Raw genomic sequence first — 17,890 nt, 5'->3', positions numbered from 1 at the left:
ATAACATGCACTAATTCACATACCTGGCAAAGTGCAGAATAGTTTTAAGTCTTATGGCCCCATCAAGATGACAGTGAAGTTCAACCTGTAAAAGAGAGACAAAGCAACGTAATAGATGGGATTTAATACGGCTGGCATGTGAACTGATTTCCACAACAGAAACAGGTGTCACCCATGCAATCGCACATTTTAACTACTCTGATGAAATTAAGTGTCCCAGTGCCAGCAGGATCTTGGTTGTCCTCAGGGGGCACATTGATTCATGGAATCATCGAGTGCAGGGTGGAGGTACCACCTCCAGTCTGAGACCAGCAGCTCTTCAGTATCTGAGAGTGCAGCCACAGCCAGTACCACACTGGATCTTCCACAGTCAAGTAGATGGGTTGAGATTGGGATGTCAGGGAGGTTGGGTTGCTGAAGAGGTTGTGTTGAGGTGCCAATGGCAGCAGCAGAGGTGTATCTTCTGTGGATCCCCTTGCCAGATCCCCAAATGGCGCACAAAGACACTGAAAACAAGATTCCTAGCCCCCTACCGAATCTGCGGGCCAATAGGCAGTCTTCTTGGATAATCTGAAGCTTGGAAGGTGAGGCAAGTAATCACATGATCTTGAAAAGAAATGAAGTCAGTGTAGATTGGAATATTGAAAAATGTACCAAATATGGTGCCAAAACCCAAACTGTGCCAGCACCATACTCCCAGACTCCCATTGCACTTGTCACACCTTTGACACACAAAGCACTTTGTTTAAAAATTTGGGATCATCCTTTTAGGACACAGACCCAGAGAATTTTTTTTTAAAAAATGTTCTGCAACTTTGTATGGTCATATGGTGGTAAAGATCACGTGTTTAAAGTGCGAAGAAATGTTAGCTATAGGAAACTAAGGATACAAGAGTGCATTCTGTGGCACTTTGACTTATCCTAGGCTTATATTTAAGATACTCTTCATTGAAGGCATATTGGGCTTGAAACATTAACTCTGTTTCTCTCGCTATCAATGCTGAGTTTCTCCAGCACTTTTGGCTTTTATTGCAGCATCTGTAGTATTTTGGTTTTCAACATATTTAAGGTAGTGTGAAAGGGTCATCGTTTTTCCGAACAAAGGCTGGTCAACATGTCAATAGTAAACAAGCTTTTTCTTCGAAGTTTACAGATTTAATAACAATTGGTGTCAAATGCTGATGGGACTTTACTAACTGGATGGGTATTTGTAAACAGCAGCGTGACAGCTAACTTGAAGAATCACCTCTAATAATTTTTAATTGTTGAAAAACTGATACAAAATGATAATTGGTATATTTATTGTTTGCTAGCTACAAGTGTAGTCTTTGATTGGAGTTGCCTTTAAAAAAGGCATGCCTCTCTATACAACAGAATCTGGGTTGGTTCACAATGATTTGTGCACATCCTGATTTCGATCTGAATAACTGTGCACTGACATTCCAAATGTAACGCCAGTATTAAGTAATTTAGCACTGCACAAAATGTGTTCTGAACCTGCCGCAAGATGGCAGTAGTTGTCTGGAATGCATTGCCCATGAGGGTAGTTGACGCAAAAACCCTCACAAGTACTTGATGAGCCCTTGAAGGGTCACTTCATTCAAGGCTAACTCCAGGCCTAGTGCAGGAAAGTGGGACTGGAGTCGATGGGCAACACGGAAACAGACCCTTCGGTCCAACACGTCCATGCCGACCAGATGCCCTAAATTAATCTAGTCCCATTTGCCAGCATTTGGGACATATCCATCTAAACCCTTCCTATTCATATAACCATCCAAATGCAATTTAAATGCTGTAATTGTACCAGCCTCCACCACTTCCTCTGGCAGCTCATTCCATACATGTACCACCCTCTGTGTGAAAATGTTGCCTCTTAGGTCCCTTTTAAACCTTTCCCCTCTCACCTGAAACCTATGGCCTCTAGTTTCGGCTTCACCTACCCTGGGGAAAAGACCACCGATATTCACCCTCTCCATGCCCCTGGTGATTTTATAAACTTCCAGAGGTCACCCCTCAGCCTCCAGCTTCAGGGTAAATAGCCCCAGCGTATTCAGCCTCTCCTTACAGCTCAAACCCTCCTATCGTGGCAACATCCTTGTGAAGGTAGCAGTTTTATTTTTGGTGGTGGATTGGCTGAAGGATCTCTTTCTTACTTTATGATGCTATAAACTAAAGCCGCTGACATCCATTGAATACCTCAGACTAGAATTGACATACTGCACATCCAACATCACCAGTATATTAAATGTGTGCATTAACTTCAATCGATGAATGACCGCAGGAAAAATCACTGCGGCTGGATGAATATTCCCAAGATAATTCATTTTTCAACGGGACGTTTGGAAAAAATCAAACAAATCTTTGGGGGGGGGCGGGGGGCGACCTCCAGTGTGACAGTCAATGAAAACATACATCTAGTAAACGTAACCGAAATGTTTAAAGCAGTGAGGGATGGGAAAGTCCTTTAAATTAAACAACCACTCCCTGCCAAAACAAAAAGTTGAACGGACACCACACATTAGGTTGGAATTCCTGCAGAAACGACCGTCACTTTAAAGTCCGTCTTACCTTGGGTTTAGTGAAGACTGCTCTTGAGGTTACTCCTGCCATACTCAGAATCTGTAGGGTACGAGCAAACTGCGGTTCATTTAAAGTACAGCTTGTTTTTTTTGGCTGACATCAGATATAAACAAAAACACGCCTCTTTGTATTGCTCAATATCTTGCTGCTTATTTTTCACTGGAAAGGATAGCTCTACCCAAGCTTTCAAATTTGCCTAATTGTCAAAGTCGCCAGAATAAACAATGACTTTCGCCACCACTCTATTTGCAACATCTCCCCGGTGTTGTCCAATAAAGTCGCCTCATGTGAAACATATTTCTGAGAAACGAATACACGAGTAACAGACATCATCGTTAAGCATGATCTCATTAATCATACTCCCCAAAGGCATGTTGTATTTTATCGGGTTTTTTTTGGGGGGGGGGGTAGGATCCAAAAGCATGCACTCTTTAAAGGAGAAAATATGCACTTTCTGAAGGACAACTGACAGATACAAGACTCGGGCAAGTTAGTGAGGTTCATTTCGAATTGCTCCATTGAAAAAGCGACTCAAGCAACATTGGGTGGCTCCGGTTCTGTAGGAGCTATGTTCCTGCCTCATTCTCAACAACCAAGTCAAACTTAGCATTGCAACATACGCTTTCCGTTTATTTGAGCTATATGCCAACTAGAAACCTGCTGACCTATTATTTTTCAATATCTCTACACCACTGGGAGAGAACTTACCGATGGAATGGAAATACGGAAAACGAGAAGCATTTCTCACATTTGATCCAGTGTAAGGTGCTGATAAGGGCTGACAGTTTCAACTGGACAGAGAGATTAAGTTGGATGGAAAGCTGTTTATTTGTTACGACCGCGGAACATGAATGAATTAGTGGCACTGGAAAAGAATGCGAGATCCTTAAGGAAGTGTCAAGGGTGGGGTACAAGTGCAGGAATGAGAATAATGTAGGGATCAAACAAATCATTTAGGGAGAAGAACAAAATAAAGACCAAAGTTGAATGGTAAGTCAGATAGATACTTAGGCTGACAGAAGGTGAGTAAGGAAAACCCGAAAGAACCGTGGATGCTGTAAATCAGACACAAAAACACAAATGAACTTATGCCCTCTCGTTCTGGACTCCCCCAACCCAGGGAAAATACCTTGTCTATTTAACCTATCCACTCGCCTCATGATTTTAAAAACTAAGGAAAGATATTGTTTCATTGGAGGCAGTTCAGAGAAGGTTCATTGCGATAATCCCTGATATGGAGGAATTCGATTCCCTACAGTGTGGAAACAGGCCCTTCAGCCCAACAAGTCCACACTGACCCTCCGAAGAGTAACCCACCCAGACCCATTTCCCTCTGACTAACACACGTAACCTATGGGCAATTTAACATGGTCAATTGATCTAACCTGCACATCTTTGGACTGTGGGTGGAAACCGGAGCAAACCCACGCAGACACGGGGAGAATGTGCTAACTCCACACAGCCATGGAATCAAACCTGGGACCCTGGTGCTGTGAGGCAGCAGTGCTAACCACTGAGCCACCATGCCACCCCAAATAAAAGCCCCCTCATCAGGGAATTAAACCCCGGTGATAGGCAGGGATACTAACCACTATACTAACGAGGAATTGTGAATAAAGAGCGAGCAGTTGGGACACATTAGAATTTAGAAGAATGAGAGGTAATCTAACTGAACCATTTCGGAGTCTTAATAGGTTTGGCAGGGTAAATGCTGAGAGGATGTTTGCACTTATGGAACACCAGAGGGCATAGTCTCAGCATAGAGGGGCACCAATTTAAGAATGAGATGAGGAGGAACTTATTCTCATAGAGGATTGTGTGTGTTTAAACTCCTTGTCGGAGGGAGTTGTAATGGTGGGTTGGGGGATTGATGCAGAGTCCTTGTGTATATCTAAAGCTGGGATAGTTAGATTGATTCTCCTACTGATCAAGAATCTATGTAAGGGGAAAGGCCAGGAAAGTGGATGTGAGGAATATCAGAGCTGAAAATGTGTTGCTGGAAAAGCGTAGCAGGTCAGGCAGCATCCAGGGAACAGGAGAATCGACATTTCGGGCATGAGGCCTTCTTCAGGAATATCAGGTCAGCCATGATCCTGGTGACCGAAGGAGCAGACTCGAACAGCTGAATGGATTACAGCTGTTCCTATGTCTTGTGGTCTAATAGTATTAGTACCTAATGCCAACCTGTGTTCTTCCCCCATATCCATATAGATTATTTCTATTTTAATATTCATCCAATGGCTACTTGAATATTTCAGTTGGATCTGCCTCCATTATATTTCCAGGCAATGCATCCCAGACCCTGACTAGGTGTGAAAAGGTCTTTTTTCTCTCATTATGCTCTTTTTGTGACTCTCTTCAAATCTGAGCCCTCTGCTTCTCGATCTTTTCAAAACAGGTACAGTTTCTCTCTATCTAATCTATCCAGCTCTCTTATAATTTTGTTTAACATTTCTTCTCAGCCTTCTTCTCTCCAATGAGAGCAGTCCCAACTTCTTCAATCTATCCTCATAACTGAAATTTCTCATCCTGGGGACTATTCTTGTAAATCTTTTCTGCAAACTCCCCAGAGTGATCATATCCTTCCTATGACATGGCACGCAGAACTACACACAATACTGCACAGTTGAGGGCTAACAACTGCTTTATAAAAGTTCAACATCATCTCTTTGCTCTTATACTTTATGACCTTAGCTTCAGTACAATTAAAGTATCATCTGCTCACATTTATCCTCCAGCAGCCAATGGGCTAAAAGCCAAATTTGATTGTTTTTCATTGCTTTTCATATCTATGTGGCAGCTTTTAGTGACTTGTGTATGGAAACAATCAAATCTCTTTGCCCCTTCACAACATCTAGTCTCTTAACTTTAAGAATATTGAAAGACAATTTAAAGGCTTATGAATTATGCACCAAAGAGGATTTGGGTCAAGGAGAAGACTTAGACTTGCACTGTTAAACAACAGAAACAGAAATCTGATAAGATGGATGGGAAAACAGGAACCAGGTCTAGGAGTGAAGCCATTTTAATCTGAGGAGGCCTTTGGAGGAAGTTTAGCTTTTTGAAATGGGAAATGGACAGGACCCAAGCAACCAACAAACCAGAAACGGAGAAATTCTTTGATGTACAAAGCAAGCAGCTGGAACATTTTCCATTTCACTTAACTTTTCATTTGTCTTCTTACATGGAGAGATTTTTAAAAATCTGGGAAACATGTATAACACCAGCATTTATTTGGCAGAAGACCTGCAATAAAGTATGAGAAACGTCCACATGTTTTTTCTATTACTAAGTGATGGCAAGTTCCATGGGGGTTTTTCCCAGTTTTAACATTGATATGAATAGCACTTGGTCTCTGAGTCACAAGTTCTCTGGGTCCAAGTTGTGCTCTCTTAGAGACATTAGAGCACACATCTCCTTGCTGGGACATATGTAAAAAGATTCGAAGAACTATTCTGATTATGAGTTGAGGCGTTATCCCTGGTGATCTGGCCAATACTTATTGCTCAAACAATAGTGCAAAAAAATTGACTGATCATTACTAGTTTACTATTTGTGGTGATTGTTCTGCAAAAATTGGCTGCCATGTTTCCTGCATTCCAATAGAAACAGTTTATTGTTCAAAGGTACTTAATTCACTGTAAAGGACTTTGCAACATCCAGCATTGATGAAAAAAGCATACTTTCTTCATATTTTTCTCTTTGATGTTAACATTAATGTGAAACAATTGCAAAAATTGTGCACATAATCATTGGCCCCAATTTCCTCTATAGCCCGCAAAATGGCTGTAGCTCAATTGTATTTCAAAAGCATAATCAAAAACATTATGATCCTCTCACATTTAGATGAGAACAAATGACATTAATTTTAAATTAAAAAATTTAATATAAAAATATCTTTATTTTTATGTTTGTTTAAATTCCTATGTCCCCTGCATTTATAATGGAAACTGTTTATTTAAACTTGTCATTTTGCCATTGGTGATGAAGAATTGTTTCTGCTGCCAGAAAATTAGAAGTACACAGCCAATTTCCATTAACATGATAGACACAAAAATATATTAGAGTTGACAGGAAATGTGTGCAGATGTCGGATTATTTTTAACAATTTATTGGTTAACTCTTCTGGTGTTCCACACATGGATAAAAGAGACAACATGGTGTTCAACACGGGCAGTATGATTAAATAACATGAAAAATAATGTGTCATTATTGGAGCAAGATGGAAATTATATAATATCAATAGGGTTAGGACTAGGGTAAATAAACAACTGAAATTTGGATAATCCATCAAATTTGCAGGCTTTCTCATAGTTGTAAAGTTTTGCCAAACAAAACATAGATGTACATGAATCTGAAGTGAATAACATATTCAATGAAATGTACAATGTTTATATGTGTGTATGCAGTATAGCTTCAATCATTGGTTTTGCTGCCCCCTCCTCTCATGATGAAGTAAAATCTGAAATGATGGCATTGCATTGCCAATCGACATCATCACACCCATCTCCAATAGTATGGAAGTCAGACAAGCACCAAATTGGCAGCCTGTTTGGCTTTTCTAAAAGAAATGCAATTCAAGGACAGTTCAACTCTCACAAAATGGTACACTCCAAATTGTACATTACCCATGTCATTTTCTCCGGCATGTGTTTGGAATGAATTACACCCAGGCATGAGGAGCCAATTCAAGGTTAACAGGACAATGGCTGCATTCAACAGAAGGGTCTGCTGGTGAAGTTGGGAGAGTTTCCAAGTTGAACTGTATTAAATTATCTTTTTCAGCCTAATGTAGTAGTTAATGACAGGGAAAGTGGACAACACACAAGGCTAAATTGAAGCGTGCAGACTCAAGTATTAGACCTGGAAATCCCTCTTTTATTGTTAGTATTGTTGACACGAGAGGAAGCTTGACCATCCGTGAGGAGAAATGGAGAAGAAGGAGACAGAGGATAGCAGTTCTTAAGTAGATACAGCCTGCAAAGGACTTGAGAAGGAGGAGAGACATCAGCAGGAAGTAGGCAGAAATAATCAAAAGCACTATCCTACTAACATAGTCTGGCCTTGACTGAGAGCTGCTAATAACCATGATAAACTGCTTACCTTTATGGTTGTACGAAATAGTAAGGCAATACAGCTCTATGGAGCATGGTGCAAAAAAAGCAGGCCAAGGCAAAGTGAGACAAGGATGCTGTGAGCACTGAGGTGGGGTCAAAGTGAGTGAACAACCCAGAGATGCATCCTTGTCCAATCTATGAGCTGGGTGTGTATTACTGAACACACAGTGTCCTTGCATCAACATTGCAATGAGAGTTGGTGCCTGGTGCCCAACATGGAGGTCCTTAGGAGCAAATGGCCTGCTGAAATTGCCAGGTATCTGTTCTGATGCCCATGTTGAAAATGTGCAATATCTAAGTTGTTCAAAGCAAGTGGTACAATAGAAAGTTGCAAATTAATGAGGCAAAATCTGCATTTAATATGGCCATTAACTAATGTCCATTAGTGAAGGAAATCTGCCATGCTTACCTGGCTTGGCCTACAGCATTGTGGTTGACTTTCAACTGCCTTCTGAGCAATTAGAGATGGGCAATAAATACTGGCCTGGCCTAAGGTGTGTACATCCCATGAGTGAATAAAAAAAGCAGTAATCATCCGTAATAGACAATTGTCCACTACCAAGTGAGAATCTCACCTTTGTGCTTAGAACCTGCTTAAAAGATGCAGAGAGTTTCTCTTGACATTGAGGTTGGTCTCTCACTGTTCTTCTTGCATGATTCTGCCACTTCTTTTACCATTGCCCACTTTTTTCAGACACCTAGAAGATTCCGCTCATTGGCTCTACACATTCAGATAATGTCTTAAAGAACATATGACACAACCGGGTCTGGATCTAAAACAGTGCTGCTTTACTTGTGGTGTGCCATCTGTCATCATACCTGGATGTGAATCATTTGTCACAGATGCATCGTCTGACACAATACCTTCAGTAACATCCCCTGTCAGGTGATTGATGATATGCGGTTTTATGTTTTCTGTTTCTTCCCAGGATTTGACCACTGCTGCTTACAATGTCATATGACATAAGCTGGACACAGGGATGTGATATTTTTCCCAGAACTCATGTACTTGCATGGTAATTTTGAACTCCTATACACACCTTAGTTCAAGTTGGGATGACTCCCTATATGCTCATTGGTCATGCTCAGGTATCATTTTTCCCTTCTTTCCAACAATGCGTCATGAAAGTATGGTTGGATAATGAGACAGTACGTGGAAAGAACTAAGTTTATTTCTCCCGAATTTAGAAACTGCTGATGAGGATAAACTGTTGCCTAGAGGAATAACACATAGATTTAAAATAGTCAACCAAAATCTTGGAAGTCACTCTACATTCAATGATCATGGATTTTATTGTATAGACAGTATACTTGTTGAGTCGAGAGTGTGGTGCTGAAAAAGCACAGCAGGTTAGGCAACATCCAAGGTGCAGGAGAATTGATATTTCAGACATAAGCCCTTCATGTTGATTCTCCTGCTCCTCGGATGCTGACTGACCTGCTATGATTTTCCAGCACCGCAATCTCGACTCTGATCTCCAGCATCTGCAGTCCTCACTTTCTCCTAGTGTACTTTGTGAGATCATTTGAGTGAGGGTAGTGAAGAGAGGAAATATTGTATGTTGATCATCCCATTTTCATTCTTGGAAGGGACCATTGCCAGACACGACTGAATTGGACAGCCAATGTGTCAACACCATTGATTTAAACTTAAAGGTGATTTTTAAAAACTGGAAAAATGTTGTCAGGAACTTTGTCATCATTGTCAGAAATATCAGAGGATTTTATTCTCCTTCACCCTTCATTGCCAAAGTAGTTTTACTGCCTGTCATTCCTTTTTACCACAGCAGATGATGGAACTTGAATTCAACAAAATCTAAAAATAAGTGTCTAAGATGACCATGAATGCATTGCTGATTGTCAGGAAACCCCCATCTGGTTCACTAATATCCTTTAGGGATGGAAACTACCATCCTTACTTGATCTGGCCTGCATGTGACTCCAGACCCACGGTAATGTGGCTGAATCTTAACTGCCTTCTGGGCATTAAATCCTGGCCTAGCTAGTGATGCCCTATTAAGTTAAGGTTAACATGCCAGTTCAGATGGCAGTTAGGAAGGCAAGTTAATGTTAGCATTCATGTCAATAGGGCTAGAGTACAAGAACAGATGTTATAAAATCATGAGGGTCATCAACAGGGCAAAAAGACAATATCTTTTCCCTGGGTTGGGGGAGTCCAGAGCTAGGGGGCATAGGTTTAGGGTGAGAGGGGAAAGATTTAAAAGGAACCTAAGGGGCAACGTTTTCATGCAAAGGGTGGTGCTTGAATGGAATGAGCTGCCAGAGGAAGTGGTGGATGCTAGTACTACAACATTTAATAGACATCTGGATAGATACATGAGTAGGAAGGGTTTATTAGGATATGGGCCAAGTGCTGGCAAATGGGACTAGATTAATTTAGGATATCTGGTCAGCATGGATGAGTTGGATTGAAGGGTCTGTTTCCATGCTGTACATCTCTACGTACTGCTGAGGCTGTATAAATCTCAGACCAGACCGCATTTAGAACGTTATGAGCTGTTTTTGTCTCCGAATCTAAGGAAGGATGTGCTGACAAAGAAGGGGGTCCAGAGGAGGTTTACAAGAATGATCTCAGAGATGAAGAGCTTGTCATGTAAGGGGCAGCTGAGGACTCTGAGTCTGCACTCAATGGTGTTTAGTGCGATGAGGAGGAATCTGATTGAAACTCACTGAATGTTGTGATGCCTGGATTGAGTGGACATGGAGAAGATGTTTGCATGAGTAGGAGAGATTAGGACCCAAGGGGACAGCCTCAGATTGAAGGGAGAAACATTTAGAACTGAGATAAGGAGGAATTTCTTCAGCCAGAGGTTGGTAAATTTTTGGAACGCGTTGTCACAGAAGACTTTGGATGCCAACTCATTGAATGTATTTAAGACAATGTTTGATATTTTCTTGATTGCTAAGGTGATCAAGGGTTATAGTGAGAAATCAGGAGAATGGGTTTGAGAAACATGTTCCAATGGTGGAGCAGGCTCAATGAGCTGACTGGCCTAGGTGTGCTTCTATATTTTATGGTCTTCTGGCAGGGCAAGTCACAGATATGTCATTTGCCCATACCGCTTTCTGTCACCTCACATTATGTCCACCTTTAGGGGATGTAGCTTACTGAAATATTGCATGCTTTTGCATTATAATTCTTTCTTAAAAGTCTCTTGATTCCTTGACACCCTTTCAGGTGTGACATTCCATGACCTCTCACTTGAGTTGGGTGAAATCCAAACAGTAATTTCCAAAACAGCCATTTAATTTCAGTCACAACCATATCTTGCTTGAATGCATTTTTATTTTATTAAAAAGGAGCTCATCCTATCCATAAACAAGTCAGGTCCAATTTTCTGAACAAAAGGCTTTTCAAAATTGCCACACTGCTGTCATCTTTGCAGCCATCAGCATCTATTTACTGCCACTGACTGTCACAACTTACTTTTGATGCTCAGTTCCTGTCAATATCACAGCCAACATGAGTACTTTAGGGTTTTCTAAGTCAGTCCACATGAAATATGCCATAGAGAATAGGGACCTTATTGAGACAGATTTTTTGACATTTATTAATAATACTAACTATTTACACAACTACAGTATGATAGAGTTATACACATGGTCTGCATTCTGTGCTTACTGATGATATTGTGCATTACACATATATAGTTGACTCTCTGAAGGCACTACATTGACTCCATGACACAGAAAGAGTGTCTGAAGGTGAGACATGATGTAACATAACTGTTCTAAAGTTGCAGGCTTGTCTGGTTTGGAATCTTAGCACAATATTGTGCTCTTGTACTCTTAGCTGAAAAATGTGTTGCTGGAAAAGTGCAGCAGGTCAGGCAGCATCCAAGGAGCAGGAGAATCGACGTTTCGGGCATAAGCCCTTCTTCAGGAATGAGGAAGGCGTGCCAAGCAGGCTAAGATAAAAGGTAGGGAGGAGGGACTTGGGGAAAGGGGCGTTGGGAATGCGATTGGTGGAAGGAGGTTAAGGTGAGGGTGATAGGCCGGAGAGGGGTGGGGGCAGAGAAGTCGGGAAGAAGATGGCAAGTCAAGAAGGCAGTGCTGAGTCCGAGGGTTGGGACTGAGATAAGGTGGGGGGAGGGGAAATGAGGAAGCTGGAGAAATCTAGGCGGAAGATGAGGCGCTCTTCCTCCAGGCGCCGTGTTGCCATGGTCTGGAAATGGAGGAGGCCAAGGACCTGCATGTCATTGGTGGAGTGGGAGGGGGAGTTAAAGTATTCAGCCACAGGGCAGTTGGGTTGGTTGGTGCGGGTGTCCCAGAGGTGTTCTCTGAAACGTTCCGCAAGTAGGCGGCCTGTCTCCCCAATGTAGAGGAGGCCACATCGGGTGCAACAGCTGCAGTAAATGATGTGTGTGGAGGTGCAGGTGAATTTGTGATGGATATTAGATTAGATTAGATTACAGTGTGGGAACAGGCCCTTCGGCCCAACAAGTCCACACCGACCCGCCGAAGCGAAACCCACCCATACCCCTACATTTACCCCTTACTTAACACTACAGGCAATTTAGTATGGCCAATTCACCTGACCCTGCACATCTTTGGATGGTGGGAGGAAACCAGAGCACCCGGAGGAAACCCACGCAGACACGGGGAGAACGTGCAAACTCCACACAGTCAGTCGCCTGAGGCGGGAATTGAATCCGGGTCTCTGGCGCTGTGAGGCAGCAGTGCTAACCACTGTGCCACCGTGGTGATGGGGTCTGTTTGGAGGTGGCAGAAATGACGAAGGATGGTCCGATATATCTGGAGGTTGGTGGGGTGGTATGTGAGGACTAGTGGGGTTCTGTCCTGGTGGCGATTGGAGGGGCAGGGTTCAAGGGCAGAGGAGCGGGAAGGGGAGGAGATGCGGTGGAGGGCATCGTCAACCAGGTCTGAGGGGAAATTGCGGTCTTTGAAGGAGGCCATCTGGATTGTTCGGTATTGGAATTGGTCCTCCTGGGAGCAGATGCGGTGGAGGCAAAGGAATTGGGAATATGGGATAGCGTTTTTACAGGAGGCAGGGTGGGAGGAGGTGTAATCTAGGTAGCTGTGGGAGTCGGTCGGTTTATAGTAAATGTCCATGTTGAGTCGGGCGCCCGAGATAGAAATGGAGAGGTCTAGGAAGGGGAGGGAAGAGTCTGAGACGGTCCAGGTAAATTTGTACTCTTAGTCTTGCAACTCATTCAAGAGTTTGTAATTATTTGCTGGTAGTTGTGAGTCCTTATTCTCTTAGAGAAGACAATGTTAGTGATATCAGAGTGGTATGGATAATTTGCCAGTAGAAGTGCATGCCCCTCATGCTGATAATATATAAAAATACAGACTTTTATCATGAACAATGCTCAAAGATAAGCAAAGCGGTTTTGGATGAGAAAGATACTTGAGTGTTTGTATTGGCACGTGTTGAAATGAGTTCCCTTATTACCCAGATGCTGAGAGTAAAGTTGTAGCATTGGTAAGAGTGTGAGTAATGACTCTGAGTGGTAGGGAATGTGTATTTCAAAAGCACCGAGGTATATCTTATAATAACATCAAAGAACGGCAGATGCTGGGAGGCCTGAAATAAAAATAGGAAGTGCTGGCAAAATGCAGGAGGTCTGGCAGCATCTGTAAAGAGAGAAACAGAGTAAGCATTTTCAGTTCAATATGACTTTTGGGAAGATAAAACTTAGTTCCCTTTGTGTTGTCATTAAGCCTCTTCCAGCAGTGTGACAGCGCTTGGGGGTGAAGGTAGTACCAGCTGCCTATGCCACCTCTCTCCAGTGTACAGGCAGCACTCCTTAGAGGCTAAGTGTCTTAGTGGCTCTTACCTTTTAAACACTTCAATAGAATCTAATTCCTACTTCTCAGTGGCAGTACATTTTATGTGGCTTGCACAATTGATCCATATCAGTGCTCCATTACAAAGGATAACTCCATGAAGAAACTGTAGCAAGTGGATTCATATTGGTAGGCGTTATTCCCATTCCTAGACTAAGCTCATGGAAGGGAAATCTAGACTATAGGTGTGTTGGAACTGTATTTCCAATTTCCAAACCAAAAAACGTTTGTGGAACATATAATATTTGAAAGTACTTTGACAACTTTTAATTAGGGTACAAATCTTAGCATATTGAATTACTGTGAAAATGGCTGGATTTGAATCTGCAGCATTAGATTCTATTGGGATTGTGCTATTTTTGTAGGAAAAGCTGGGGATTGTGTAGTATTAAGGAACAATTCACAACAGCAAGCCATTACAAGGCAGTTATATGAGAGACAATGGACTCCCATGTCTCCTGTTACACCAATGACAGTTTGCCTGGTCAATGATGTTGTTATGGTTCAACCCATAACAGTTAAAGTTTGAATGGTACCATTGTATTTGGCAGCACCTTCTTCTATAACCTTCTGATGAGAATGACATTGGTACTGCTGTCAAGTCCTAAGGCATTGCTTTATCTACTAATATGTTCCTGCCTGTTGGTCTAATACATTGTCTAGTCAGGTCCCTCCATGTGTTTCAGACATTCTGGTAAATTCAAGGTTTTTTCCATCCTTGAGTTGATACATCAGAAAGCTTTTTACTTTTCCCGTCCTTTTCAGCATTGCATTGTATTACCTCTCTGTTGTCTTCCCTCTCTATGGTCTGCTGACTGGGTTGGTCTGGAAATCTTTCACCTTGCTGCTCTATATTGCTGCTGGATCCCTCTTCATGCTTTTCCTACATTTCTGTGGCATGTCATGAGAGAACCTTAAGTAGCAATAATCAGGCACTTCCTCAGTACAGGTTGAAGACATCTCGAATCATAACACCCTGTATGTGAAGTGCATACGCTGTTCAACTGTATGGGATACAAGTCTGGTCACAAGGAGTCATGACCATGCCATTGGTCGTCACAGATTGATGATTGTCGTCTCCATGCATGCGAAGTAATCTTAGGTAACTTTAAAAGGCTCACCTGTGACAAGAAATCACAAAAACAATTCAAGATCCTGTAGGCTACAGAAGAATATGGAGCTGATTTCCTCTCATTTTGAACTGTAATGAATCACCAACATGTCTTATATACAAATTTGATTTTTTTGGTTGATATGGAGCATGGGGACAACCTCTTAGTCTGTTTGTGCTGCATACATTGGAGTAAGGTCTCCGATGTCAAAGGTTCTTGCAAAGGTATTCCATGGTCATCCTGATCAGTTTCCTCCATATCCTATTCTTAGCGTTTATTATGACAGTTGGGTTCAGATCGAACTCTTATAGATCCTGGTTTTTGTGTCAGGATAATCAAGGTGTTCTTGACATTATTTTGTCCAAAGGAAATGTGCTTACTTTCAGAAATTCTTGGGATAAAGGGTAGCAAATCTAAAACAGAGTTGAGGAGAAACTATTTCTTTCAAAGGGCTGTGAATTTGTGGAATTTGCTACCCCAAAGTGCAGTAGATGCTGGGTCAGTAAGTAAAGTTATGAAGGGGTTAGACAGCTTTTTAATTGGTAATGGGTTGAAGGGATGTGGAGAGAAGGCAGGAAAATGGAGGTGAGGAGAATATCAACCATGATCGAATGGAGGAGAAGACTCGATGGGCCGAATGGCCGAATCCTGCTCCTATACCTTACAAACTTATGAAAATTCATGAAATGTCATCAACTGGTTCAGATGAAATAAACTGACTCATGCAAAAAATAATGTGAATTAGTTTCTGTATTACTTACTTCCTCAAAACTTACTAATTTGGAAATAACCTGAAACATCTAACATTTGTTTTTTTAAAATTTGTTCATGGGATGCTGGCATTGCTGCTGAGGCCATCGTTTATTAAAAATCCATGGTGAAGCACAAGGCCAACCTAGCAGCTCAGCAATCCAACCAAAGTGGCATGTTGGCTCCAAATGAACGGAAAGGCAGAAAGCAGAGGGTGTTAGGACGGGCCATTTCTGTGGAGAAAGTGAGGTCTGCAGATGCTGGAGATCAGAGTCAAGAATGTGGTGCTGGAAAAGCACAGCAGGTCAGGCAGATCCGAGGAGCAGGAGAATCGATGTTTCGGGCATAAGCCCTTCATCATTCCAGGAATGATAAAGGCCTTATGCCTGAACCGTCGATTATCCTGCTCCTCGGATGCTGCCTGACCTGCTGTGCTTTTCCAGCACCACACTCTTGGCTCAGGGCTGTTTCTGTGACTGGAAATGTTTCTAGTGGGACTGGCTTTTTGTGATGTACATTTATGTTTTGGTCTTAAATATAGGGTGTATGATCAAGAAGTTTGCAGGTGACTTGAAAGTCTAAGTAGTGGTAAGTAGTGAAGAGGGTAGTCATAAACTGTAGGAGGATATCAATGGAGAGGAAACATAGTTAACACTCGAATCCAGTGATCCTTCTCCAAAACTGAATAGCAGTCCTGAAGAAAGGTCACTGGATTCAAAATATTAACTCTGCTTCCTCTCCAAGATGCTGCCAAACCTTTTGTGTTTCTCCAGCAATTTCTGTTTATGATTCAAATTTTCAACATTTGCAGTTCTTTGCTTTATTTTTATTATTTTGGAACATTTCAATGGACTGGTCAGATGAGGAGAGCAGTGGAAAATGGAATTTCTCCTGGAATAGTGTGATGTAATGCACTTGGGGAGGACCAACAAGGCAAGGGGTTATATTATCACTTGTAGAACTCTGAAAAATATTGAAGAGCAGAGGTACCTTCGTGTGCGTTTCCATAGATCCCTGAAGATAGAATAGCAGGTAGATAATGTGGTACAGAAGCTATATTGGACACATGTCTTTATTAGCCAAGAACATAAGAGCAGGGAGGTTATGCTGGAACTGTATAAAACACTGGTTAGGTGACAACTGGAGTGCTGCATACAGTCTAGTCACTACATTATAGGAAGGATGTGATTGGATTGGACAGAGTGCAGAGCTGAATTACCAGGATGCTGCTTGTGCTCAAGGATCTAAGCTCTGAGGAAAGATTGCACAGGCTGGTTGTTTGGGAGGAGACCCGATGGATGTGTATAAGATCACAAAGGACATAGATATTGAGGAGGATGCTTTTCACCCAGAGGATGGTGGGACTCTGAAACTCACTATTTGAAAGAGGGATTGAGTCAGAAACTCTCATAATATTTAAGCAATAGTGTGGCAATCACTTGTGTTGCCATAGCCTCTGGACCAGTTGGCTGGAAAGTGTTAGAAAGTGGGATTCGTATAACCAGATCTTTGTTGACGTTGTGTGGGGACAATGTGCTGAATGGCATCTTTCTGTGTTGTAAATATCTATCAAACAGTGAGTTTACTTAATCACCAAAAATGCAGTACTTCCACTTGTCCTGCTGTCCCCTTTCCTGTTTTATTGTTGGGAAAACATTCCTGTGCAGTATAGCCAGCCTGATGTACTCAATCACAATAGTATCTGGTCTTGTTCCTGAAAACAATCATTTCAAGAAGTAAATTGAATACAAACTCAGCAGTGCTGGGAAATGTTTTGAAATCTTTTAATATTTAGCAGATAGGCCCTGCATTTCAATGTATTTTTCATTGATCAAAATATTTTACTCAAACCTTAATGACAGGAAATAAATTATGAAGATTAAGAACAAAAGAACAAAGAAAATTTACAGCCCAGGAACAGGCCCTTCAGCCCTCCAAGTGACCATAGTTAGGCACGGATTTTCAGCACTTGTTACTTCCATCTTTCAGACTTCCATGTGAGAATTATGGAGAATGGAGGGGTTTTTCCATTAGACCGCCACTCCTTGAGTTTGGGCTTTGGATATTTTAGCACAATGGAGCCATTCTCCCTCTATAGTATTCACACCAGCAGTATGGATACTTACCTGCAATAAGTATCCATACTGCTGGTTCCAGGAAGGTCAATGTCAATTTCCTGGGCTGGTCTTGTTCTGAGGTGGTAGTGGCCCGGCATGAAATTGAAAAAGCCACCTGACAGCTCAGAACCAACAAGACGTTGAGTGCAGACAGTATCCCTGCAGAAGACTAGAATATAGTGGAGAACCACTCTTGATTCAAATAAATGACTTCAACTCCCTCATCTGGAAAGACGAAAGTGTATCAGCAGATCTTTCAGGTGTCATAATTGTGAATATCTTCAGGAAAGGAGGTAAGAGCGATTGTGATAACTACAGAGTTGGGTCCCTGCTCCCGCCACAGGAAGGTCATTTCAAGAATCCTCATCAATCACTGCTTCCA

The 17,890-nt window shown here is 41.9% G+C and overlaps 1 protein-coding gene across 3 annotated transcripts in view; it reads right to left on the bottom strand.

The window, feature by feature from the left end:
* Positions 1–3,336, bottom strand: part of LOC122549383 (adenosine deaminase-like) — a 62,571-nt gene extending 59,235 nt beyond the window's left edge. For 2 of the 3 annotated variants that reach the window (XR_006311515.1, XM_043689115.1), the window contains exons 1-3: positions 3,289–3,336; positions 2,569–2,619; positions 24–85 (exon numbers count right to left, since the gene is read on the bottom strand). Coding sequence is in view for 2 of the 3 variants with exons in the window: in XM_043689115.1 (XP_043545050.1) it covers positions 24–85; positions 2,569–2,619; positions 3,289–3,321 (146 nt within the window). In the remaining variant the exon portion in view is untranslated. The other variant, XM_043689116.1, reaches the window with a different exon arrangement.
* Positions 3,337–17,890: the final 14,554 nt, after the last annotated feature.

The sequence above is a fragment of the Chiloscyllium plagiosum genome, chromosome 4 (assembly GCF_004010195.1).
Source record: "Chiloscyllium plagiosum isolate BGI_BamShark_2017 chromosome 4, ASM401019v2, whole genome shotgun sequence".
NCBI classification, from domain to species: Eukaryota; Metazoa; Chordata; class Chondrichthyes; order Orectolobiformes; family Hemiscylliidae; genus Chiloscyllium; species Chiloscyllium plagiosum.
This window is presented reverse-complemented; position numbering and strand designations above follow the sequence as displayed.